General features: G+C 44.4%; 7 protein-coding genes and 1 non-coding gene across 12 annotated transcripts; 2 read left to right on the top strand and 6 right to left on the bottom strand.

Annotated features, from left to right (window-relative positions):
- Positions 1 to 215: 215 nt before the first annotated feature.
- On the bottom strand, positions 216 to 1,533 carry LOC111072033 (DNA-directed RNA polymerase I subunit RPA43). 3 transcript variants are annotated; one of them, XM_041592316.1, is made up of 2 exons: positions 909 to 1,533; positions 216 to 832 (listed from the first exon to the last, which is right to left on the bottom strand). In XM_041592316.1, exons 1-2 carry the CDS (start codon positions 1,453 to 1,455, stop codon positions 627 to 629), a joined length of 753 nt encoding a protein of 250 aa, XP_041448250.1. In that variant the 5' UTR covers positions 1,456 to 1,533; the 3' UTR covers positions 216 to 626. The 3 variants fall into 3 exon arrangements, with proteins under 3 accessions (XP_041448250.1, XP_022219311.2, XP_022219313.2); XM_022363619.2 differs by having other exon boundaries at positions 689 to 836; positions 900 to 1,531; XM_022363621.2 differs by having other exon boundaries at positions 689 to 833; positions 900 to 1,531.
- A 424-nt stretch (positions 1,534 to 1,957) lies between these two features.
- On the top strand, positions 1,958 to 5,334 carry LOC111072025 (5'-3' exoribonuclease 2 homolog). Its single transcript, XM_022363606.2, has one exon. It carries the CDS (start codon positions 2,066 to 2,068, stop codon positions 4,862 to 4,864), a length of 2,799 nt encoding a protein of 932 aa, XP_022219298.2. The 5' UTR covers positions 1,958 to 2,065; the 3' UTR covers positions 4,865 to 5,334.
- Positions 5,335 to 6,066: 732 nt separating this feature from the next.
- LOC111072028 (wee1-like protein kinase) lies at positions 6,067 to 10,101 on the bottom strand. Of its 2 annotated transcripts, none has more exons than XM_022363611.2 (5): positions 8,096 to 10,101; positions 7,694 to 8,027; positions 6,934 to 7,635; positions 6,742 to 6,875; positions 6,067 to 6,206 (listed from the first exon to the last, which is right to left on the bottom strand). In XM_022363611.2, exons 1-5 carry the CDS (start codon positions 8,532 to 8,534, stop codon positions 6,199 to 6,201), a joined length of 1,617 nt encoding a protein of 538 aa, XP_022219303.1. In that variant the 5' UTR covers positions 8,535 to 10,101; the 3' UTR covers positions 6,067 to 6,198. The 2 variants fall into 2 exon arrangements, with proteins under 2 accessions (XP_022219303.1, XP_022219302.1); XM_022363610.2 differs by lacking the exon at positions 6,067 to 6,206 and adding an exon at positions 6,283 to 6,662.
- Positions 10,102 to 10,129: 28 nt separating this feature from the next.
- LOC111072021 (probable splicing factor, arginine/serine-rich 6) lies at positions 10,130 to 16,090 on the bottom strand. 2 transcript variants are annotated; one of them, XM_022363601.2, is made up of 2 exons: positions 15,391 to 16,090; positions 10,130 to 10,687 (listed from the first exon to the last, which is right to left on the bottom strand). In XM_022363601.2, the coding sequence occupies exons 1-2, from the start codon at positions 15,825 to 15,827 to the stop codon at positions 10,336 to 10,338; spliced, it is 789 nt and encodes a 262-aa protein (XP_022219293.1). In that variant the 5' UTR covers positions 15,828 to 16,090; the 3' UTR covers positions 10,130 to 10,335. The 2 variants fall into 2 exon arrangements, with proteins under 2 accessions (XP_022219293.1, XP_022219292.1); XM_022363600.2 differs by having other exon boundaries at positions 10,130 to 10,690; positions 15,391 to 16,089.
- LOC111072022 (histidine-rich glycoprotein) lies at positions 10,763 to 12,617 on the bottom strand. The gene has a single exon (XM_022363602.2). The coding sequence runs from the start codon at positions 11,699 to 11,701 to the stop codon at positions 10,946 to 10,948; it is 756 nt and encodes a 251-aa protein (XP_022219294.2). The 5' UTR covers positions 11,702 to 12,617; the 3' UTR covers positions 10,763 to 10,945.
- Positions 12,692 to 14,734, bottom strand: LOC111072020 (nucleolar protein 58). The gene is made up of 2 exons (XM_022363599.2): positions 13,350 to 14,734; positions 12,692 to 13,119 (listed from the first exon to the last, which is right to left on the bottom strand). Exons 1-2 carry the CDS (start codon positions 14,618 to 14,620, stop codon positions 12,813 to 12,815), a joined length of 1,578 nt encoding a protein of 525 aa, XP_022219291.2. The 5' UTR covers positions 14,621 to 14,734; the 3' UTR covers positions 12,692 to 12,812.
- LOC121403993 lies at positions 13,213 to 13,285 on the bottom strand. Its single transcript, XR_005967639.1, has one exon. It is a non-coding gene; the product is annotated as a small nucleolar RNA SNORD53/SNORD92 (small nucleolar RNA).
- A 2,301-nt stretch (positions 16,091 to 18,391) lies between the features above and the next one.
- LOC111072044 (heterogeneous nuclear ribonucleoprotein 27C) lies at positions 18,392 to 23,643 on the top strand. Its single transcript, XM_022363634.2, has 3 exons — positions 18,392 to 18,526; positions 20,400 to 21,186; positions 21,272 to 23,643. Exons 2-3 carry the CDS (start codon positions 20,692 to 20,694, stop codon positions 22,040 to 22,042), a joined length of 1,266 nt encoding a protein of 421 aa, XP_022219326.1. The 5' UTR covers positions 18,392 to 18,526; positions 20,400 to 20,691; the 3' UTR covers positions 22,043 to 23,643.
- Positions 23,644 to 25,174: the final 1,531 nt, after the last annotated feature.

The following is a 25,174-nucleotide window of genomic DNA, read 5'->3' as shown; positions in this document are numbered from 1 at the left end:
TGTAAAATATTGACTCTATTTGTATGAAATACATATGTAACACAAAAACAACAACAACAACTCGAAACTCGACACGCACAAGCGAATCCTACAAAAGACAATAAGAGAGAATAGTGAAAAGAAGCACAGCCCACCGCTGAGATAGTGCATACAATCGGAGAGAGGCGATATCCTAACGTAGGACAGACTGCCGGTAGAAACTCTTCCATTTAAGCCCAGAAAGTGGTAACTCCTGTGTGCCAGAGCAGCTTCAGAGAGGCTGATTAATATCACTAACAGGCCTTTGTTAGACGTCTCAACTAATGGGGAAACCAAAGTCCACCGATACCCACAGCTCATCAGCTTCATTCGGCTACACATGAGTGGCTTAGCATAGCTCAAGGAGACACGTTAACCGAATATCTACAACGTGCTTAACGCTTTGGGAAGGCAACTGCATTTATTTTGTTAACCTTTGGAAGTGTATACCTGATTGCACATTGTTTTTGTACACCGAATCGCTACACCAGCATAGCAGGGGGTGATAAATGAGGTACTACTAACCTTATATATATACTACGTGTACTGCCTAATTTGTACTAATCAGAGGATTGTGGAAAACACGAGGGTGGTGTGGGATTTTAAGGCTATATTGGCTCTGCTTTTATTACTTTTTTCACTTTCTTTGTCAGCTTGTCGTCCTTGTCAGCTGTTTTACGTTTTTTCGCTTGCTTTTTCTTAGGCGAGGGCTCCATACCGGGCTCTTTTTTAATCAATTCTATTAACGCGTCGAGCTCCAGTTCGGCTTTAACCTCCTCCGGCTCTGGGCTGCCAAACTTGATGGATTTGTTCTGCTGCTAAAAAAAAAACCAAATAGAAATTACATTCCATGCCCCAGTTTCCATCAGAAAGCAACATACCACCGCTACTTGGCCCCTCCTCTTCCTCCTCCAGCAACAGTTCTCCCTCGATGTAGGGCATCACATTGCCCATGTTGAAGCTTTTGATGCGAAAATTAATGTCCTGATCCATGGCAATGCCCTCCCTGGTGTTCTTGTTGTTGGTGAACCGAATCGTTGTGTTGAAGACCCTGTAGATGATGGCGCTAACCTGATGCTTGGATATGTGCCGCACAACTCCATTCAGGACGGCACCCTCCACGGGCTGGAAGACGTAGAAGTCCGCGTTGATGAACAAGTGCAAGGTGGGATCGTCCGCTCGCAAGGCTGCCGTCTGGCCCAGCACCTTGATGTTCTTGATGCCCAGCACAATGGCAGACAGGTTGGCATCGTATATTCCCACTTTGGTGCGGATGAGCAGTTCGTGGAGCGCATGTTTGAAACTGGCCATGCCGTACGGCCCCATCGACAGGTGCATGTCCGTGTTGATGCAATTCACGCATGACCCGGCATTGTTGGCGTATGCCTCCAGCTCCTCGGTTGAAAATTTTATATATTTCTGTAATATTTTCGACATTTTATAAAATTTAATTATTTCTACGCGACGAAACACATGAGTTATATTTCGCGATCGAGGACAATCGATACAAAAACACTTTAACTATCGATTGTATCTCGTGCTGTTGCGTGATTTCATCCCTAGTGGAAACAGGCTGTACAGTAATATTTTCTATATAGTTTTCCCGATACTTTGACGTCGATTTTTGTTCAATCTATATTTCATCAATTTATTAAATTCCATTTTGAAGATATGGTAAAGTCCTTTTCAATATATAAGGATGTGAACGCCAAGTTCCATTTAGGGCACAAAAAATACCGAAATTTGTCTTTGGTTTTGTGTGCGTCTATAATTTTTTTAGGGCTGTCACATTTAGCGCGTCTGAGAACTAGGCTTTAATAAATAACACTTAGTTCTCGCTCGGTGCTAGTTAGTAATATAACATCAAAAATCGGGGAATATGATTTATATATTTTGGTATATTCCTGAGGGTCTGGCGGTATATTTCATTGTTTTATCAGCGGTCACACTGTATTAAAGAAAAAAACAGAAAAAACTCGTGTTTTTTTGTTTTTCACAAAGAAAGGAAAGAAAAAAATTAAGATAAAGATTTTCTAAAGCTCTCAAGATGGGAGTACCAGCATTCTTTCGGTGGCTAAGCCGGAAATACGCGAGTGTGATAATCGATTGCAATGAGAACAAGCAGGTCGATCCGGATACCGGTAAAAATATCTACGAGGACGCCACCCTCCCCAATCCGAATGGAGTCGAGTTCGATAACCTGTACCTGGACATGAACGGCATCATACACCCTTGTACGCATCCGGAGGACAAGCCGGCGCCAAAGAACGAGGACGAGATGATGGTGGCCATTTTCGATTGCATCGATCGACTGTTTGGCATTGTCCGTCCGCGCAAGGTGCTCTACATGGCCATTGACGGTGTGGCGCCCAGGGCCAAGATGAACCAGCAGCGGTCGCGACGCTTCCGGGCGGCCAAGGAGACAACCGAGAAGCGATTAGAGATTGCACGCATTCGCGAGGAGCTGCTGACCCGCGGCTGCAAGCTGCCGCCCGAAAAGGAGAAGGGTGAGCACTTCGATTCCAATTGCATTACGCCCGGCACTCCGTTCATGGACAGGCTGAGCAAGTGCCTCCACTACTACGTTCACGATCGGCAGAACAATAACCCGGCATGGAAGGGCATCAAGGTCATCCTCTCGGATGCCAATGTGCCCGGCGAGGGTGAGCACAAGATCATGGACTACATACGGAAGCAGCGCGCCCAGCCGGATCACGATCCCAATACCCAGCATGTGCTCTGCGGCGCCGATGCGGATCTGATCATGTTGGGCCTGGCCACCCACGAGCCGAACTTCACCATCATCCGGGAGGAGTTTCTGCCCAACAAGCCCCGGCCCTGCGACATTTGCAATCAGTTTGGCCACGAAATGGACAAGTGCGTGGGCCTCAGTGCCGTCGGCTCGTCGGGGGCCAACTTCAAGCCCGATGTGGCCATTGGGGCCGAGGTGAAGTTCATATTCGTGCGGCTGAGCGTGCTCAGGGAGTACCTGAAGCAGACGCTCGAGATGCCCAATCTACCGTTCGAATATGACTTTGAGCGCACCCTCGACGACTGGGTGTTCATGTGCTTCTTTGTGGGCAACGATTTCCTTCCCCATCTGCCCAGTCTGGAGATACGCGAGGGCGCCGTCGATCGTCTGGTGGAGCTGTACAAGAAATGCGTATACAAGACAAAGGGCTATCTGACCGACTCTGGGGACGTGAATCTCGATCGAGTGCAGCTGATAATGACGGATCTGGGCAATGCCGAGGATCAAATATTCAAGAGTCGCCAGCGACGCGAGCAGCAGTTCAAGGCCCGGGAGAAACAGAGGCAGCGGCAGGATCACAGCGCCCTGGATCAGTCGGTGTTCGGCCCCACGGCCGTTGGTGGTGGACGCAACGGCCAGCCCTCCAGCATTGCCAATTACAAGCAGGAAGCTGCGGCCCTGAGGACCGGACAAAAGCGACCCAACGAGGACGCCAAGGAGGAGGAGGAGGACAACGATGAGGTGCGCTTGTGGGAGGATGGCTTCAAGAGTCGCTACTACGAGTCCAAGTTCGATGTGGCACCCGAGAACCATTCGTTCCGCTATGCCGTGGCCCTGCAATACGTGCGTGGACTGTGCTGGGTCCTGAAGTACTACTACCAGGGCTGTGCCTCCTGGAACTGGTACTTCCCCTATCACTATGCCCCCTTTGCATCGGATTTTGTCAACATCCAGGGCCTGTCGACGGCCTTTGAGAGGGGCACAAAACCCTTCAATCCGCTCGAACAGTTGATGGGCGTCTTTCCGGCGGCCAGTAGCTCGCATGTGCCCGAACCCTGGGCCGAACTAATGTCCAGTCCCGACTCTCCCATCATTGACTTTTACCCGGAGGACTTTAAGATCGATCTGAATGGCAAGAAGTTCGCCTGGCAGGGCGTCGCCCTGCTGCCCTTCGTCGACGAGAAGCGTCTCTTCAAGGCCCTCGTGCCGTACTACACACAGTTGACCGGCGCTGAGGTGAAGCGCAACAAGCGTGGCCACAATTTCCTGTACATCAGCAACTCCAGTCCGCACTACAAGAAGGTGAAGAAGATAACCGAGAGCACCGACACCGAGGAACAGTGCAATGCCATCTCGTTCAATGGCATGCGTGGCACCATACTCCGTTCGGACATAGACACTGCCATCGATGGCTGCCTGCCGTCGCCGATTGCTGGACTGCCGGACATCACCGGCAATACTATTGTGACGACGTTCTTCATAGATCCCGAGTACGATGATGACTACATTTTCGAGGCCAAGCGTCTGCCCGATGCCGTTGATCCGCCGCAAGTTCTGCCCTCGGAGGGCCAGAAGAACGGACCCGTCATCGGTTTCAATAGCCATCATTCGAGGGCCTATATTGCACCGGGTGGACATCGCATGCTGAATGCTGGCATCCGTAATGGTCAGGGCGACAGGGGACAGCAGGGCTACAATCAGGGTGGCGGTGGCGGTGGGGGCGGCTATGGTCAGGGACAGGGCCAGGGCCAGGGACAAGGCTATCAGAACAATAGCCGCAATTACAATTACAACTACAACAACAATTACAACCAGCAGCACCAGGGCGGCGGCGGAGGAGGTGGAGGCTATCAGAGTCAGAGTCAGGGTGGCGGCTATCAGAACCGCCAGCAGTACGGTGGTGGCCAGCAGCAGTACCAGAACCAAAGGTATACACAGGACGGTGGACAGCAGCAGCAACAGGGCCAAAGGAGCTACAACAATTACAATGGGCAGCAGAGGAATTACCAGCAAGGAGGGGGCGGCGGCGGAGGAGGCGGTGGTGGCGGTGGCAATAGGCAACAGAATCAAAATCAAAACTATAGAAGATTTTAAGCGCGCACACACACACACAACATTTTATGCAACGCTCTTACAAGTAGAAGTAAAGTAATATAAAACATTTTAATGAAAACAAATAACGATAATAGATTGAACCACAAAAAGCTACACCAGTTAACTCCCAGGAACATTCATTGTTACCTTAGTGCCTCAATATAAATTGTATATCATCTATGCAGATCAGAACAGATTATCAATGGATTTGGCACACAAAGAGACGCCTGCCTTTATTAATGCCAGTGCCTCTAGGGCACCTCAAAAATACACATAGTACATGTATCAAATTTAAATTCAATTAGTAGAACCTTCGCCCATATAATGCAGTGCAGTACCATTAATGGACAGTACCCAGCTTGGGGTTACTATCTGTCAGCTATCCATATACTATATACAATTTTAACAAATAGTGCACCTTAATAACAAACAATTATACATTAAGAATAAAAAATTCATTAATTTCTGTATTTTTTGTACCTTTTTAAATTTGTGTTTGGTTGGAAAACATCTTACGAGTTATGATAGAGAACTATCTAATCATATACAATTTTACCAAAACATCACCATACAAAAAAAAAATTGTTTAATTAGGAATCAAATAAAATTCATTCATTTTCTGATGTCTGTATGTAGTTTTCTTCTTATTTTTTGAAACCATAATAGATAAATAGCGGAATTAACTTCTATCTGCATATCTTCAACAAAACTTCAACTTAAAAACTTTCCTCAAATTTAGAATAAAAAATCTATTGATTTTTTATCAAAATTTTTCTGTTTAATTGTTTTGATTGAACAAATTTGACGAGTTATATTGGATACATACTGGGCATATTCCCTCTGATAAGTATATACAAAACTTTAAACCTTAAAGCAAAATTCTTAAAATTAAAAATAAAAATAAAGAATCAAGTTATTTTCTTTAGTAAGCTTTTCTTCTTCTTATTTTTTGTTTGCTTTCATTTTGTTATTTGCTCTTAATCTTATCAAGATACAACCAATCATTTGTTAAACTTAATTCAAAAACTTTCTTCTCTTGGGTGGATGGGGGGAGGAGTTAACTTTCTCCAGTATACTTTTACTCTCAATAAAAAATAAGATATTTATTGAATAGCCATTTGGCTATATATTTCGAACGTATGGAATGTGAGAGAGAAATGTTCCGATTTCGATTCCCGCGATTCCATGTAACATAATAAATAGTAAACAGTACTCATTCATTTTTACATTAGTTACTTAGATCCTTAGATGCTACGATTGAGGGCGGGTAGGGGTGTATTTTTGTAATTTTGTTTGTTTGAAATGTTGAAGATTTTCTCCGATTAAGAAAATTTTCACTGAGCTGCAAAAAAAAAAAATGATAAATACATAGATATATTATTACGAATGCCTCGAGATATATATATATAGTAGATGAGAAGCATGGTGGGGGGGTGGGTTTAAATTTAAAAAAATATATAAGATATATAGATATAGGATACTACATATTCGAGAGTAGGAGTACGAGTTGGAGTAGAAGGTAGGGCTTAAAAACTAAACACAATGTGAGCTTTGTTCACGTTCGATTCGGAAGAGTTTGGCTGTCTGTAGGTAGTTCTGTATGTTTATGATTATGTTCTGAGAGAGATGAGATTTGAGTCTCTCTTTTATCAAACATTGGTGATAACATTCTTGTTACGATCGCCCAGGCTATATCGGCCATGGGTGCTGAAGGGTGTGCGCATACGTCGCGTGAACGAGCGCAGGCATCGCTGACCCTCCACACTCTCCGGATTATTTGTCACAGCCAACAGGTTAACTGGGTGGGAACGATTTAACAAACAAAAAACGAATAAATAACCAGCATTGAAAGGACCTGCCGCCATCCCTTCACTCACCTTTCGCCTCGAGCTGCTTTATCGTTTTCTTTGCATCCCTTAGCTTGCTCATGAGTATCTCGTTCTTGCGCCTCTCCATGGTCAGCTCCAGGCCGAGCTGCATCTTGGTCTTGGAGTCAACAGCGCTCAGAATTCTGCAATTCGATTCGATTTATGAATACTTTTCAATGGCAGTGCGGTTAACCAACTTACGGATGACTGAAAATGGACTGCGATGTGGGCCTCTGGGCCGGATCGGGATGCATCATTAGGGCTATCAGCTCATTGAAGTCCTTGCTCAGTGTGGACAGGTAGGGCACCTCGCCGTTTCGTAGCTTGTGCCAGTCGGGACCATTCTTTGGCAGTGGTCCACCGCCAGCCACCTCGAACAGGGTGATGCCCAGCGAGAATATGTCCGCCCTGAACAGATTCGAGTAGTCATCGTTGAGCAGCTCCTTGGGCAAATACCGGCAGTCGCCCTCCTCCACATGCGGCTCCTTCACGGACGTCACATGGCCCAGATCACCGATTTTGTATGTCACCAGATTTTCGGTATGGCGCAACTCCTCATAGACGCTGTCCATGCCATCGCCATCATCATCTTTGGCCTGCACCTCCATCTGCTTGTGGGCAGTGGGATTCATTGTTGAGAAGATATTCTCGGGCTTCAGGTCCATGTGGACCAAATCATTTGAGTGTATATAGCGCAGGCCCTCGATCACATGCATCAGAACAATCTTCAGTTCGGGCTCGCCCAGGCAATGATCCTGGATGCGGGCATGCAGGCTGCCGCCATCGCAGAACTCGTTCTGTATCAACATATGATCATCCTCCGCCCAGGCGGAATAATAACGCACCACATTATCGTGCTTGCCCAGCACGGCATGGGCCCACACCTCATTAAGGGCACGTTTTCTGAAAGAGAATGCACAGATTAGTCGACGATCAGGCGGCGTAGGGCGCTTTTTCTTACTCAAAGGAGCTGCCAGCCACCGGCTTCTTACTCTTTTTGATGGCATAGATGCAGCCATCGAGACGATTCACGCACTGGAAGACCACACCGAACTCACCCACACCAATCACGCGGACCTGCATGAACTCCCGCTTGAAGCGACTGATGTTCGTGTCGTGCAGGGCCAGGCGCTTGGGTGCCTGGTGTATCTCGCGCATAGGGTCGCCGACCTCCTCTGGCCCCTCATCATCACAGGTGTCGCTGAGTAAATACTTTTGAATAGCATTCACATTCAGGTTGAGATTCTCGCGACCCACTTGGGTGCGACAACGTTTCTTGTTGTGGGCCAGGAGACCTAAAAGGAAGATACACCATGATTAAATGTATGCACAGGGCGATCGACGACTCTCAATGGGAACTCACTGTCTGGTGTGAAGGGATTCACATTGGCCGTGTCCTGGGGCTGCATGCTCCGATTGTGCAGTGGCAAGCAGCGCGGCCGCTCCGACAAGCGGAAGAGGTCCTCGCGGCGGGACGCGTTGACCACCGCTGCCGCAGCAGACAGATGATTGCTGCACTGCGACTTCTGCAGGATCGTCTTCGGTGTGGCAGGAGTGCTGAACAGGCGTAGGGCACGAACCTTTTGGCAGGGCGGTGACATGGACACGTCTGCCGCCGCCTTCTTCTTGTGCTGCGGACTCAGACTCTCCGGCTGGTCCTTGTCAAAGTCATCGTCGGCGAAGCGCAGCTTGCGCGGATTAAACACTTGCGGCGACGGCGAACGCGATCGTAATTCGACACTCGAGTCAAGATGCTCGAGCGAGGTGACGCTCATTTCGTGCTGCGACTGGCGAAATGCCATTTTTGGCTCCGTGTTTTGGCCTCTGTACGCAATGTAACAATGCGGCTTTACGAGTCTAACAATAATATCTTATAGGAGAAAATGTGTGATTGACTTTTCATAAAAAAAATGAAAACAAAACACAAAATTAAACTGGAGGAATGCGATGCGATTAATGCGGCTACAGGGCTGCTTTGCAAAACGTTAATCGGAACGCTATATTTCTTTTGTCGATATTTCCGCAGATGTATCGATGCTTTTGTGCGATATAAAATATTGTATCGGAAAAAGAGCATTTATTCTATTTCCTATTTATCTTGCGTTTTTCTTTCGTTCTGCTGTCGCGCTTTAGTTTCTCTCTCCTTTTAAGATTTGATTATATTTTGGCTGGCCATGCTCCAAATCTTCAACGACTTCAACTTACATCGATTTGAATCTACCAGCCATAACCTTCAACTGACATCGTTTTGAATTGACACAAGCCTGCTAAATATTTCGCAACAGCTAGAATGTTCTTGTTGCCAGCCAGATTATTATAAAAGGCGATTGAAATGGCGCTCGTTCAGTAAATAATTTTGTTATTTCAGCAGGAATTCAATAAACCTCTGGCGAAAGCGAAGCTTAACGCTAACCATTTGCTTGGGTTAAAAATGTGACAACAAATGGAATGTGTTTTTTTTTTGGCATTTAATTTATTGATTTGAATAATTTTGTATTTTAGTTTTCAGCGCATTTGCTATATATAGTTCAAACACACATCGAAGAATTCATACATATTTTTATTTTTTAAATTCTTAACTATGACATCAATGTATGAACATGGTTTTTAATTTCGTTTCGCATTGTAGCAGGACTTGTAATCATATGAATATTTGAAAGAAAAAAACACCATACAAAGTTGTTTGAAAGTTGAAATATCAAGAGTGTATGTATGTATTTTTTTGGGGATCGATCAGTAACACATGAATTGAAGAGAATTGACATATTGATGTTATGGTATGGAGAGGGGGGGGGGGGGGAGAGGGACGAAGGGATGTTGTATATATGCTGGCCGCCGCCTCACCTCATTCCCCAACCCAGTTGATAAACACACGAATCATCCGTCGTTCCGCCCTTCTGCATATTCGAGTATCGTTCCAGGCATCGTCTATATCGTCGTATCGTCTGGCGTGGTTGTCAAATCAGAAGCACAAATCAATTTACATAGCAAACGGTATGACTAGATCGATGTTCAGTTCGGGTGTCTGTCCCTATACGCCGACGGCTGCCGCCGATCCTTTTTTTTATCCTTTTTTATTTTATATATAATTTTGATGTTTTTCTTTTAAATATTTCAAGCGCCCTTTGTTCTGTTCTGTTCTGTACTGTTCTCTTCTCTACTCTCTGTTCTCTCTGCGTGTTGAGTGTGTGTGTGTGTGTTATCCCAGGTCTTGTCGCAATAGCAAAAAGTACTTACAAATGCGTACTTCCCTTAGACAATAAATTAAAACCCTAAGCTAAAATGGTTTTGGGGGACAACTAAACGGTATTTGTATGTATATATGTGTGTGTGTGTGTGTTGTGTATATACTGCGTGAATAAAGTGTTATTGTTGTTGTTGTTGTTTTGGAAATTGTTTTCTTTTCTTTAGCTTTGTTATATTATGTATTTGGGGTTGTGTGTGTGTGTGTGTGTTGTTGTGTGTGTGTGGGAGGGAATGAGGGGAAGTTTGTTGCCCAGTTGCCCCTTTAGCGCTGATTCTTGTTTGTTGGCTGCAGCACACAGGCCCCACTAATTACTTCTTCTTGAATTTGCGGCCATCGTCTGCATCCGTCTGTCGTCGCTAGTCCCGGGACACGGAGCGTGAGGCCGACGAATCGCCACGACGGCGTGGTGGTGATCCTCCGCGACGCACTGGTGGAGATGCCGAACGTGATCCTCTATCCCGCTCATCATCATCATCATCGTAGCGGCGCTTCGGTGGCGGCGGCGATGTGTCCACTGCCCCACTGCCATTGCGCTCATGGTCGCTGTAGCGTGACACCGAACCATTCTCATCGCGTCCATTTGAGCGGCCAGAGCGGCGAGCGGCGCCGCCCACAGAGCCAGCGGAGCGACTGCGTGAACGCGTGCCACCAGACTTGGAGCGAGTGCGACGGCGACGGGATGTGCTACGAGATCTGCTGAACGAGTTGCTTCTAGAATGAAACCAAGACCAGGATCTCAATTATTCATGATTTATCAAATGTTCAGCAATAATATAAGGAAATAAATAAGTCCAACCTCCCCCCCAAACATTAGTCCTAGATACTACCATCTACATAGAATATATATTTAGTGAATTCTTAACTTTGCCCAGAACTTTTATTCGCATAAACTACAACAGATCACAATTTTTGTTTAAATGTATTTAGTTACGGTACCAGGATCCCCATATACAAGCGTTAAACCACTCAGTGCTTGCCTCCCTTCTTCTTGTAGTGCTTGTGGCCGTGCTTCTTGGAGCCCTTCTTGCCATGCTCCTCCTTCTCCTCGTGGCTTTCGCCGTATTTGTGCTCCTTCTTGTACTTCTTGTGATCCTCGTCGTGATGGCCCTTCTTGTAGTGGCCATTGTGCTTCTTGTGTCCCTTTTTCTTGCCACTCTCGTGCTTCTCGCCCTTCTTGTGCTCCCCATGCTCCTCGGCATGGTGTTTGTGCTCCTTGCCGAATTTCTTGTGATGTCCGCCCTTGTGCTCGTCGTCGTAGAACTTCTTTTCCTTGTAGTATTCGTCCTTGTTGAATTTCTTGTGGTATTCCATCTCCTTGTGTCCCTTCTTGTGCTTCTTCTTGTTGTGGTGCTTGCCCTCCTTCTTGTGGGCGCCATGCTCGTGCTTCTCCCCGTGTTCGTCCTTCTCGTCGTAGTGCTTTTTCTTCTTCTCGCCCTTTTCGCCATGATGGTGCTCTTGCTCCTCCTGCTCGTGATGCTTCTTCTCGTCCTCGTCCCACTCCTTGTGCTCCTTGTGGCCGTGGCCACCCTTGTGCTCCTCATCGCCGTATTTCTTCTTCTCGTACTTTTCGCCACCCTCTTCCTCCTCCTCGGAGGAGGCCTCCTTCTTCTTTGCCGACGCGTACGTCAGCAGCAGGCCCAGGACCAACAGCAGCTTCAGATAGCCTCGCATTTCGCTTGCTATGGTTTCCTCTACACTGAACCCACTACCCAATCGAAGCATTCGCTTTTATACTGTGGAATGAATGGAGTGAATGTGATGCAAGCTCCCTGCTGTTGCTGCTGCTGCTGTCTACCTGCTGACGTAAAAACTTTCTGCTTCATTGGCTGCAAGCGATACACCGCAATCAATCGCAGCAGCAGCCGCAAACTTCTTGCAACTGTCGGAGGGAGAAAGAGTGGCCTCCAAAATCGATTCGATTGAAGAATTTAATTTGCCGCAAATGTTGCCACACATCGAAAGAATCATAAGGAAGGGAATTTAAGACAAATCACAAGCCAAGAGAGGCTTGGAACAGTAAGCAGGAAGCCTTCACACATTAAGTTAAATCAGATAAATCCATCACAGAGTCGAAATAATTCAATCCCCCCACCAACAACTTTTTACCGCCTACAAGTTCAAGAGTATTTTAGGAATTTGTTCTACAAATTGATACGGGTGAAACGCTTCAGACATATATTACCATGTCCAGCGAAGACCAAGACGAAGCTGGCAACATCTCCCACGATCAAGACGAAGCTGGACGCGATGTCCAAGACGCGCAAGGCGAAGCTAACCCCGTCTGCTATGATTAAGACGTAGCCATAAGCTGCTTCAGCGAACACTACCTTTCGGTGGCCGAAATGGATCGTATGCTACATGACGAGTACGCAGACAAAGTGGAGAGTGTGTGATCGCTAGCGCCATGGAATGATCTCTTCCTCTTATGCCGGCCCTTGGACGCATGCACAAAATAGAGGCGTTTGGAAAGTGTTTGAAGCCCAACAACATGAAGCGTCGGCGCTCCTTTTAGATGAAGAAAGAACCTCATCTGAAATTACAAAATTACATTAACAATAATGCCGCTCCGAGCCCAATCACATTCAAGAGTTATATATGTTCAGTAAGATATAAAACAGAACAGAGAAGATGTGTACGATCTGTTGTCCTGAAACACACACGGAATATATATATATATAATGAGTGTTTTGTGAATATTACATTTTATTGCTAATGTATAGAACAAAATAAACTTTACTCATGCTGATAATTATATATAGAATCCTACGGTTCTCCTAATGTATAATGAAATGCTACAAGTTAAGAGCCTACAAACTATTTCCCCGCCACGCCTCTATTCCTGTTGCTCCTTCTTGGACTTTTTCTTTTTCTTGGCTGGAGTTGGCGCCTCTTCGGGTTCGGGCTCTGGCTTGGGCTCTGTCTTGGGCTCCTCCTCGGCTGCCTCTTCATCCTTTTGCTTCTTCTTCTTCTTTTTCTTCTTCTCGGACTTAAGTTCCGCCTCCTCTTCGGCTGGCTCCTCCTTCACCTCCTTCTTGACCTCCTTCTTGACTGGCGTACTCTCCTCATCTTCGGCCTCCGAGTGTTTGCGTTTCTTCACATTTAATGTGTTATCCGCCTCGGGTTGATACGTGAACACCTCACTGCAAAGTTTCAGGTAATGAAAATACATTAATATTACATATACAGAGAGAATATACAGCATCGAGTCTGGAGAGAGACTGGAACACTCAATTTCACTCAGACAGCCAAGGTTTATCGTCATAGTAATCAGATATATGCGAAACCTTTTTGATATCATCATTAGAAATCGAATTGCAACAGATCTCTCTCTCTCTCTCTCTCGCCCACTCTGCTGAGGAGCAATACATACCTCTTGGCCTGATATTTCTCAAACTTGGCCTTGGCCTTGCCCGTGCCGGACAACTTGCGCAGATTGCCCTCCTCGAGCATTCGGAGACGGGCCTCCAGCTTCACTTTGTGCGCCGCGCCAAGCTCAAAGGTCGCCTCTTCACCGAAGGCATCCACGCGGGTGGCCAGCGATGCTTTGGCCGCCAGTGAACGTGACATTTTGCCCTTGTTCTTTTGGCTCGCCTGTCCCACCAGCTGGGCGTGATAGATCAGACCGTATTTGGGCGTGTCCTTTTTGGTTTTGAGGGCACGGAAGAGGGCCTTTTCGGCGCCAAGAATTTGTACTGTTGATGAGGGATGCTTGGCCAGGTTGATCAGCGAACCGGCATGGGCAATGAGACGGGCGCCGACTGTGTCGCCAACCAGCACCGTTAGATTGGGTGCCATGGCCATCATGCGTGCCTTGAGGTAGTCGTACAGATGCGTGCGATAGTCATTGATGGAGACAATCTCATCGCACAAGCACTGAATGTTCAGGACATCCTCCTCGGAGATCTCAGTGCCCATCGATATTTCGGCTGCCTCCTTCACCTTCTCCTCAACGTCTTCGGGCAGGATATCGGACAAGTCGGCGGCCGCCATATTGTCCCTGGTGCCCACCAGCTTGATGGTCTTCACAAAGGCAATGTTGTCGGTTATGATCTTGCCCAGCTCGGGAAAGTGCCAGCCGTACCATTCCCTGGCCCTCATCATATAGTTGTTCAGCTCCTTGTCCAAATCATCGAGCAGGCACTGCGCCTGCACAATCATGGTATCGATTTTGTCGGGCGAGAACTTCAGCTTGTAGCGTGACAGAGAGTGGGCCAGACCCAGGGCCATTGCCGTCATCTCCTTCTTGGGCAGACCGCCCAGTAGACTGTCCGCCTGCTGGCGGATGCAGCGCATCAGCTCCTGGACGCCAGTGTTGTACACACACTGCACCGACAGCTTGTCCTTGATGGCTGTGCCCAGTTTGGCATCGGCCACGAGCAGGGGCGCCTGCACCTCGTCGATTAGCAACTTTTTCAGCGTTTTCTTCAGCGGCTTGGCCACCTTGCCCTCGACAGCTGCCGTGGCGGCGGCCAGCGCCTCTGTGGTGTCGTTGAATTTCTCAAAATGCTTCAATTTCAGCAATTTGTTCGCCTTCTCCGGAGTCTCGAACTCCAAGTACAGATTATCGACCTGTTCAAGCTTCTTTTCATCCATCAGCTTGAAAATGGCGTAGCCCGCCGGCGTTTCGTAGAGCACAAACATTGTGTCACTTTGTGCTCATTTAGTTTTAATTTTTATTTATGAAAAATTAATAAAACACCCAGACGTCGGCACGAAACTTAACCTTCTTTTCTGTATGCCGCGTGTAAAAGAAAAATCCAAAATGAAGCGTGAGCACGTGTGTGCGAGTGGCGGCCAGGGTTGCCGTACAGTTTGCGCTTAACAGCACCGTTCTGGCCACTTCACCGCGCTGTAGACTAATTCACCACGAAGAAAAGCACTTGAAATAAGATCGATATGGTCAAGCGTCCCGATCACAAGATACCCGGTATTTACATTCTAATATTATGAATGTTAAAATTTACTTATTTTGACTATAAATATTAATGGGCTTAAATTCATATACTCGGCCGTATCTCGGCCAACACTTGTAAAAATGGGTATAGATAATTTTGCATTAAACAAACAAAAATTTAATACACCCTTGTTTTTCGCGAGTACCCAGTAACGGTGACGAGCACGTGTGCGCTGTTACCAAGCCACGGTCTGCGCTTAACAGCAACATCATTCCGAGCCCAACAGCACATATTCACACTCTTAACATACAGGTTTACTGTTAATTAACATTGCGCGCCTAACAGCACCGCGAGTGGCAATTTTCTCCCCACACTCAAAACAATTTTAAAATGTTCTACAGCACATCCTCACGCATACATACACGTACACAAGTATCCCTGTATGTATGCGAAAATATCGCCATGTTTCATGAAAAAAAAAAAATGCAACAATAATGAATGAAATTTTCTACTAACCTGCGTCGCTGTCTTGCTTTACGCTCACGGCAATGGCGGGCAAAGTGTCCACGGCCGCCACATTCATAGCACTTATCGTCCCCACGGCCTCCACCGCCGCCGCCTCCACGATCGCGTCCTCCAGCGCCTCCGCCACCTCCTCCCCCTCCGCCACCACCTCCTCCTCCAGCACCGCCTCCAGATCTTGCGTATTTACCAGTCGACAGCTCCACCCGGGCTCGGCGTCCGCAAACAGTGCGACCATCTAGACCGCGCACCGCATCCGCTGCATCTCTAGCGCTCTCGAACTCCACAAAGGCGAATCCTGGAGGGTTGCGTGCAATCCAGACGCTGCGCAGACTGCCGTAAGCTCCAAACACATACTCCAAATCATTCTTACGGGCGTTGTTGCCCAAATCTCCGACGTAAACCTTGCGGTCACTCGGATGCCGCGACATTGTGAATGTAGTTTTTGATTTAGCTTTGGGGCTGTTAATGTGGCAGCGGCAGCAGCAGCAGCGGCGCAGAAAAAATCGATGCGGTACGAAAATTCACTTTACACTGCTCTCACGGAAACACTGTCGACTAGAAAAGCTGGCGGTTGCTTTTCATTACTTTACGCGACTGTTTTTCCCAATTTTATAGTCAGAAAATTATATTTATTTCTGCAATTTCAGCATTTCAGCATTTATTACCGGGTACAGTGTGACCGCGGATTTTTCGATCTATATACCCTTCAACCCTCATAAACATACCGTCTTATTTTCGAAGTATACCGAAAATATACCGAAGAAAAAAGGACTTAGCCCACTAGCCGCCCTCTATTTAAATGGTGCAAAACATTTAATTAAGCCGCGGAAAATAGTATTGTTTGTATATTCTTCTTATAGATAAATTCTTTCTCTTTGTTTAAAAGCAAATATTACCACGATATCTTTCACCTGAAATGCGTAAAAAATGTTTCAAGTTTCATAATATTCGTGCATTGGTCAAATCACCCACTGGTCGACAATGGGTTAGTCGGTCTCTGTCGATGATCGAATTATATTTATTTCTGCAATTGAGGTGTCAAACCATCGAGGGCACTATCGATAGTATCGATATTTTACTGCTAGTCTCTACTATCGACGGTTTTGCGACTATCATGATATTATCGAGCTACAGTCGTTGCGCTTTTGATTTGTTTGTATGTTCCTAAAAGGTGTCAATGGTGTTTTAATAATTATTAGAGCTATCACAATAGTATCGATTGTTTTTTCAAAACATTCGACGTTGATATTCCTCGATATTGATATTCCGTTTAATATTACCAGCTAGTTGGGACTCTCAGCCCTAAACAAATAATTTTATCCGATAGATACATACATTTTTTAAGAGATTGGCAAGTTTTCAGAAGTCCTTTTTATTGGATTATTTACATATTAAGGTTCAAACAAAAACAGCATTAAACGAATTTGTCGTCGTTTTGTGGCGCTGCCAGACTCGTGCAATTCGTAGTTGCTGCGGGCTGCCATACCGTGATATTTTGTGATATGAAATTCGTCAATTTTGATATTCAGTTTAATATTACTAGATAGTTGGCCCTCTCAGCCGTAAACAAATAATTTTATCCGATAGATACATAAATTTCCTTCAGGATTGGTTAGTTTTTAGACTCCTTTTCATTGGATTGTTTACATATTAAGGTTCAAACAAAACCGGCCAAAGCATAAAACTTAAATGTTGACTAAATGTTACTTGCTGGTCAACCAAGTATCTTCTATGCGTATGTACTTTTGTATACCTTATTTCTTTCAATGGGTGTGAAAAGTTTTCTTCCAAGCTCCATTGAAACATTATTTATGATTTTATCCTAGATTGACATGTTTTTTAACTATAAATGCACATGTTTGTGTTTTATATATACATTTATCCCGGTTCTGATACCTATTATTGGAACCCGTGATATGCCAATCGTTAATATCTCTGAAACAGAGACTGAGTAGTTTCTGCATTAATTGGATCCTGAAATACAAACAATATCTCAAGTCCATAATATCCATTTCCCACAGTATGCGGACTGTTGCTCGTTCCGTGCCAAAGTTGCACAACGATGCTGCTACTTCATTTCCCCATGTTGCTGAAATTTTTCCCATACAAATCAAATGTATCATACGGGAACGAATTGAGAGCAAATTTTGCAAACTCTCCACGAATTGAGAGCGAAAAATGTCAGTATTTTTGGTGCGCTAAATTGAGTTTGGCGGTCAATTTGAAATGTGTCTTAGTATTTGGAAAAATAAATATTTCACTTGATTTGTTTTTTCGAGTGACCTCAGAAACCGAGAACCAGTAACCAGTAAATAACAAAAAAAAAAAATTTATAATTAATAATTTTTTTAGCCCGATACTATCATGATAGTATTGATTGGTCAGTTTTCAGAACTGTTGAACTGTTTACAAAATAGGATTCAAGCAAAACAAGTCAAAGCATATATCATAAGTGTGTACGGAATGTGGCGTCATTGTTTCCGGTCAACCAAGTTTCGGCTATGAGTATGTAAATTTGTGCACCCTATTTCCTTAAATTAATATATTTATGTTTTCCAAGCTGCTTTAAAACCTTCATATATAATGTTTCGTGGATTGACATGTTTTTACCCATTCATGCATTTAATTTTTTTTCTCCATATATAAAGTTTGGTCCCGATACCTATTCTTCGTCTCTGAAGGAGATTATAAACTGCAAAATTTCCATGAGATAGCTTTAAAACATAGAGTGAGTAGTTTGTGCATGCATTTGAACTGCTTACTCGTATTATCATTTTTTATTTATTTATATTATATGTAATTTCGCAGTAATTACATTTTTGGCAGTTTCAAGCCTTGAAACTATCGTGAGCTATCGATTAATAAATGTCACATTAGCGATGGCATCAAATGATCCGATAGAATATTGCGACTGTGCAGTGTGACCGTAGGGTGGAGTGGGCACGAATACTGCTATCGATTACATTAAACGTGGCGGTGGCGATTCTATCATAAGTTAGGTTATATCGTATGCATCAAAATCATACAATTATTTATAAGCTAGTTTTTTAAGGAAAAAACACTTAAATTTAGTGAATTTGCAGTGCGAAATCTTTAAAAAACCACAGACGAACACTTGGCACAAACGGTAAGCATGGAAAACAAATCAAATCTGCATTTTACATAACAATTACGGTGCTTTAACAAAATGCCTGCCTGCTCTGCCTTGCCTTTCCAAAAAGGTTGACGCAGCTGCCGTTGCTTGGTGTGTGGTGGTGTGTAAATTTTATTCGACTGTGAACCGCAAGCAAATGCGACCAGCAGCTCTTTGTTTTTAAACCAATGTTTGTGATTTTTAATTAGTGCGTACATTTTTGCAGAAATGGCTGCAGTTTTCCCGTGCCGTGCCACTTGCAGCATTCTTTTTTCGCCCAATAAAGTGGAAAATTTCATATTTTTATACATACATACAAAAAATGCTATGTATAACACCACACCAACACATACGCACACGAGTACAAATCGGTCGGTTCGGTCTGTCGGCGGCCATTCGCGACACACACACACACACACACTCAGGCATACAACCGTGCGGCCAACTCATGAACCCACACACATGCATGTGTACATTCATGTGCACAAAGATTGCGGTGCAAAATACAAAAATCATGCGAATTTTTTAAAATTGCGTAGTAGAAATCTTAGTTAATTCAACTATAATTTCTCCGGCCAACAATCGTAAATCTACAAGCAGTCAAAGTGTCGTGCGTTCTATTGTTGTGTGAATATTGCCGGCATCAGTTAATTCAAATGTCCCGATATGCCCCAAACTAAAAATTTGATTAAAGCCATGTGAAATTCGCCTGTTCGAGAGCATTTAGGCCCAGAAAGCATTTCTTAATACATTTCTTTGTTGAAGCATTTTTTTCATCAGGCACGTCTTCCATTTTGTTTTTTTTTTTCGTTGCCCGTCGCTGCTGTTGTCTTCTACCGTGGTGAATTTCCCACATTTTTCGTGAGATTCATTCAGTTTTGCGGGAAGTGCGTGGCCAGAGATAGGTTGCGATTAATTAAAGCCCACAAAGAAGTGAATATTTTTTTTATTTTAGAATTAAGATTTTATGTGGCCTGCGTTTTGAGGGCATTGCTTCTTGGTACGTTTCTTTTCGCTGTACATTCGCTTTCACGTCGCCACCAAGCGTTGCCACATGTTTGGACTTGTGAGTGGGAAAATTTCCGCGAGACACGAGACAGGCCAATAAAGAATGTGTTTCAGTGCTTCAGGACACAAGGATTGGATTACATGAACTTTCACATTTTGAGATATTTGGTAGGGTGATGGGTGTTTACATGACCCATCTGGCAATACCTGGCAAATGGCGCGCAAATGTGGTGGGACCGGGCCGGCAGTGTTCTGTTTTCACCTTGGGAATAAGTTCGTTGTTCTCATTGAAAGGCGGCATCTGTGTGGGTGTGAGTGCGAGTGTAGTGTGTGTGTTTGTGGGGGACAGAGGCTGGGGATGGGGACATTGCTACACTAACAACAACGCTCGTGACACAGCGAAAAGAAAACAATACTTTCACGCAGCAGTGTAAAAAAGAGGAAGCAGAAGCAGCAGAAAACAGTTTGTGAACCGCACGAAGAGCAGAGCAAGCGGAGCGTTGCAAACAACCGAACAACTTGTGAACGTGTACAAAAAAAGCAGTTAGACGGCAAAAACACATATGTAGACTCACTCGCTCACAAATACCTTTGCATGGGAATGTATGTGTACCGGCCGGTTGCTGCTGCTGCCTACCTGCGCCTTTCATAATTATCTATGCCTATTTCGGTTGCTCCCTGTGCCTACGTGTTGGTGTGTCTGCGTATTTTGTCATCTTGGCGTTTGGCTCTTGCCTGGCCACCATTTCGCACCCAACATTCGTTTTTAGCCAAGAAAAAGTGATTTTGATTAACAATTTTTTTAAATCGTTCTGTTCTGTATCTTTCCATGCGTACCCCCACGATTTGCATCTTGTAGAAAGTTACGTGTAAACGTCGTGGCTTTTGTTTAGTTATTTTGAAGGAGAGAAGAACTTTGGCAACTTTTGAAATCAATCCAAAATATAACATAACAGAAACCATAACAGCAACGCAACTCAACGCAACCAGCAACTATAACAGTGTAAAAAGTTAAGAAAAAAAAGTGCTAGAAGACCCAAGCGAGAAGACATTTTATTTCTTATACACCCGTGTGAATAAACAGCAGCAAAATTACGTCAATTATTGAAAACCTACCCGGCGCAATAGCTCACAATCACCAGAACAACATCATGGAAGAGGACGAGAGGGGCAAACTGTTTGTGGGCGGACTATCTTGGGAGACAACGCAGGAGAATCTGTCGCGTTACTTCTGCCGCTTCGGCGACATCATCGATTGTGTCGTGATGAAGAACAACGAGAGCGGCAGGTCGCGTGGCTTCGGTTTCGTCACCTTTGCCGATCCCACCAATGTAAACCATGTGCTGCAGAACGGTCCGCACACGCTCGATGGCCGTACCATCGATCCGAAGCCATGCAACCCACGCACGCTTCAAAAGCCGAAGAAAGGCGGCGGCTACAAGGTGTTCCTCGGCGGTCTCCCATCGAACGTAACGGAAACCGATCTGCGTACTTTTTTTGGTCGGTACGGCAAAGTGACCGAAGTAGTTATCATGTACGATCAGGAGAAGAAGAAATCTCGTGGTTTCGGATTCCTGTCCTTCGAAGAAGAGTCGTCGGTTGAGCATGTGACCAATGAGCGGTACATCAATCTGAACGGCAAGCAGGTATGTTGCCTTACTGGTCATCACTTTCCACCTATTTTGTCCTTTGTCCTCATTGCTGCCCCACTCTCGTTGCCTCGTTCTACAGGTGGAGATCAAGAAGGCCGAGCCTCGTGACGGATCTGGCGGACAGAACTCGAACAACAGCACAGTGGGTGGTGCCTATGGCAAGATGAACAGCGAGTGCAGCCACTGGGGACCCCATCATGCTCCGATGAACATGATCCAGGGCCAGAACGGTCAGATGGGTGGTCCGCCACTGAATATGCCGATCGGTGCGCCGAACATGATGCCCGGTTATCAGGGCTGGGGCACTTCGCCGCAGCAGCAGGGCTATGGCTATGGCAACAGCGGCCCCGGATCGTATCAAGGCTGGGGCGCACCACCTGGCCCCCAGGGACCACCACCACAGTGGTCGAACTATGCTGGACCCCAGCAGACCCAGGGATACGGCGGCTACGATATGTACAACTCGACATCGACGGGCGCTCCCTCCGGACCGTCTGGCGGTGGTAGCTGGAACTCGTGGAACATGCCGCCCAATTCGGCTGGACCCACTGGAGCACCAGGAGCTGGGGCGGGCACCGCCACGGACATGTACTCGCGTGCCCAGACCTGGGCTGCGGGCGGTCCATCAACCACTGGACCTGTGGGCGGTATGCCGCGCACTGGTCCCGGTAACTCGGCCTCAAAGTCGGGCTCCGAGTACGACTATGGCGGCTATGGCTCCGGCTATGACTACGACTATAGCAATTATGTTAAGCAGGAGGGGGCATCCAACTATGGTGCCGGCCCAAGGTCAGCGTATGGCAACGACAGCTCCACACAGCCGCCGTACGCAGCCTCTCAGGCTGTTTAAGGCGATGGAGCAGCATGTTGTCGTGTCGCTGTCGCCGTCGTCGTCGTCGGCGTCGTCCTCGTCGTCGGTGAATGATGAAGAAGACAAAAAAGATGGTGGTAATTGTAAGCTAAAGCGTCGTCTGTTCGTTTTTATTTCAGATCAGATCAGTTGTTGAAATTAATATTTAACTCGTGTACAACCCTAATTTAAAGCAAACACAAATTTAACACCAGAGAATACCTAGCGACAAGTCAGATTCATAGATATATATATATATAAACATGTATGTTCTATAGCAATGAGTATGTAATAATTCATAGGCAACAACAACAACAACAACAAAAAACAACATCAACACTCACTTACACCACACCAAACGTACTGTATATCCTACTGTATCCTAAGCCAACATTTACCTATACCTACTACCATCCAACCAATCAAACAAGAAACCAAGAAACCTAGAAGAACTAACAACCCAGAGCCCGTAGGTACCGAAACACATGGCATTAACAAAATATAGAATTGTGAAGATTTAAACGTAATGATTTACAAGTATAAAGTTTAGCTAATTAGACACAAGATCATGGATGAAAAGTGTGCGAAATACCAACAAAAGGAAATAAGAACTTCTAATTTTATTTAAAGCGTAAACAAGTAAAGATCCCTTTATTACTAAAATTAGTAAATACAAATTCGAAATTGTACATTTTAATGCAAAAGCCAGTCGGCCAGCCACCGGCCTCGTCTGCGCACACACTCACACACACACACAGCCCATCCACACACACAGTAAATCCCCACCACTCGACAAAAGGGGCGACAAGGTTTAGTCCCAATGGGGGGAGTTTGAAAAGGAATCGAATCCATTGAAATTCCGAGAACTCTCTTTTTGGTGGCTTGCCTTAGCCCTTAGGCCATGACTCATTCTGTTTGAAAATTGTTTTATTGCTTGATTGATCGCTTGGTGGGTGGGTGGATAGATGAGATGGATGCGCGGATAAGGTCGGAGGCTGAAACGATACGAGAAAGATACGTTACAAAATTAAAAATTTACCATTTAAAGTAAACAAAACAAAAACTAGCTAAAAGTTAAACTACATATATAAAGAAACCTAATTGATAAGCGTATGTCGTCGTTTACATCTAAGCGAAAGTTGAACTTGAAACTAGAATTATATAGTGCGTTGGATTTATTATTTAGTTAAAGAGAAAGTGAAATGCTACCGATACTGAGAAGGCAGGCGGAAAGTTAGCAGAAGTAAAATGCTTAATGGATATGAGATATGAGAAGCGTAAACCACAAAAAATACGAAACCACACTCTTAACAAATATACATAAAAACTATATACATACATACTTATATACCATATATATAACGAGTATATATACAAAACAAACGAGAAAAAGAGTAAAAAAAAGAGCAAAAGGAAACGTAAATTTAAACCTACAGTTAATGATAATAAAAATGGAAGCAGGGAGGCAGAGAGGAATAAGGATTGAGGACAAAAGTTACCAGAGAGAGAGAGAGAGATAAAAACGATGCTTAGAGTTGCGTTGCACATTTTTTTCAAATTTTCATCGTTTGCCAAGCAGACAAGAACAACAACAGCCGCCGGAAGAGAAGAACATCCATCTAACGACAACCAGAAGGTGGGAGGGAGGGTGTGTGGCCACTCTACAGAACAACACCGCCTGAAGATGAACAACATGCGCGCACACCCCCCACCCATTCACTTACCAACAACAACAACAACCTGAAAACCACACTAGCGAGGCAGAGACAATGGAAAAAAAAAAAAAGAAAGAAAGAAAGGAAAGTGAAAGATGAAAGATGAAGGAAAAGAAAGAAAGTAAAAAGGAAGAAAAAATAATTGCATACAACAGCAAGCAGAAAAACTTTGATTGATTATATACATAACATATATATATATCTTTAATTACTTATACATATTTACTCTTAACTACTTTGCACGCTCTCTTAGTAGGGGAGCGTGCGATGTGTGTGTAAAACAAGATGAAAGCAAAAACTATTTTAATGATGATTATATGATTGCGATTTTACAATTTATTATTACAAAACAAAAGAAAGATGGAAAGAAAAAAACCAACAAAAGCAAAAGGAGAAACACATATTATATGCTAATACATTTACCATACACATATATTATATATATTCTTATATAAATATGAAGTAATTTTTTCTATTAAAATATCATACACTAATTTTTAATTTGTTTATTTACAAGAAAAACAACTTACAATACATACATTTAATTACAATATACAATAACAAATACTTTACTTTATTTTTCGGTGATTTATTGCTTAGTGTTCTTCGTATAATTTTTAAATCTTACAAACAAACAAACAACCCCACAAACAAATCCTACAGATATAAATTCCTAATTTAATTTCGTTTAAATTACAAATACATATGCTTACATTTTATAAATAATTTTAAATTTTTTTAAAAAACAAAACAAAAGCAAACAATGCAAAAACAATAAGCAAGTAAACAAGTAAAGTAGAACGTGTGAAATACGTTTCGATTTTTGAAAAAAAAAAAACAATATTTGAAAAAAAAAACAACCAACATTTATCGAATTTGAATCTTTTTTTCTTTTCTACTTGGCCGCAGCAGCAGCAGCTTTGTGTGCTTGCTTGCGTGCGTGTGTGCTGTGTGCTTGTCTGTGCATGATTGTGTATCGCTTTATCGATAATGATCCAGAGAAGGTCTATAGTGTGGTCGATCCTGGCTGGCGGTGGTGGCTGTCTGTCAACAGGCGAGGTGGAGGCGTCGTGAATGGACAGACGTAAGTGAGAAGAGTGTGGTGGAGGATGAGAAGACAAAAGTTTTTGGCGTTTTTTATCATTTCTGTTTCGCAACACCAAAGACCCGTTAGAGGAAGCAGCAAAGGGAGCAGAATGAGAATAGACAGAGCAGAGTCGAAGATTTTGTTGACGAAATTGCAAGCAAAGAAACCTGATGTAATTTTATAAGCTGAAACATTATGATTATTATTCATTAAATACTGAGGATAACACACCTTACACATGATTTCCGTTCTCATTGTCAAGAAGAATTATAAGGCAAGTTGTCCAATACTAGAGTAAAATTAAATCTTAGATCCCAGATACATGATGGA

The sequence above is a fragment of the Drosophila obscura genome, unplaced genomic scaffold (genome assembly GCF_018151105.1).
Source record: "Drosophila obscura isolate BZ-5 IFL unplaced genomic scaffold, ASM1815110v1 contig_179, whole genome shotgun sequence".
Classification (NCBI taxonomy): domain Eukaryota; kingdom Metazoa; phylum Arthropoda; class Insecta; order Diptera; family Drosophilidae; genus Drosophila; species Drosophila obscura.
This window is presented reverse-complemented; position numbering and strand designations above follow the sequence as displayed.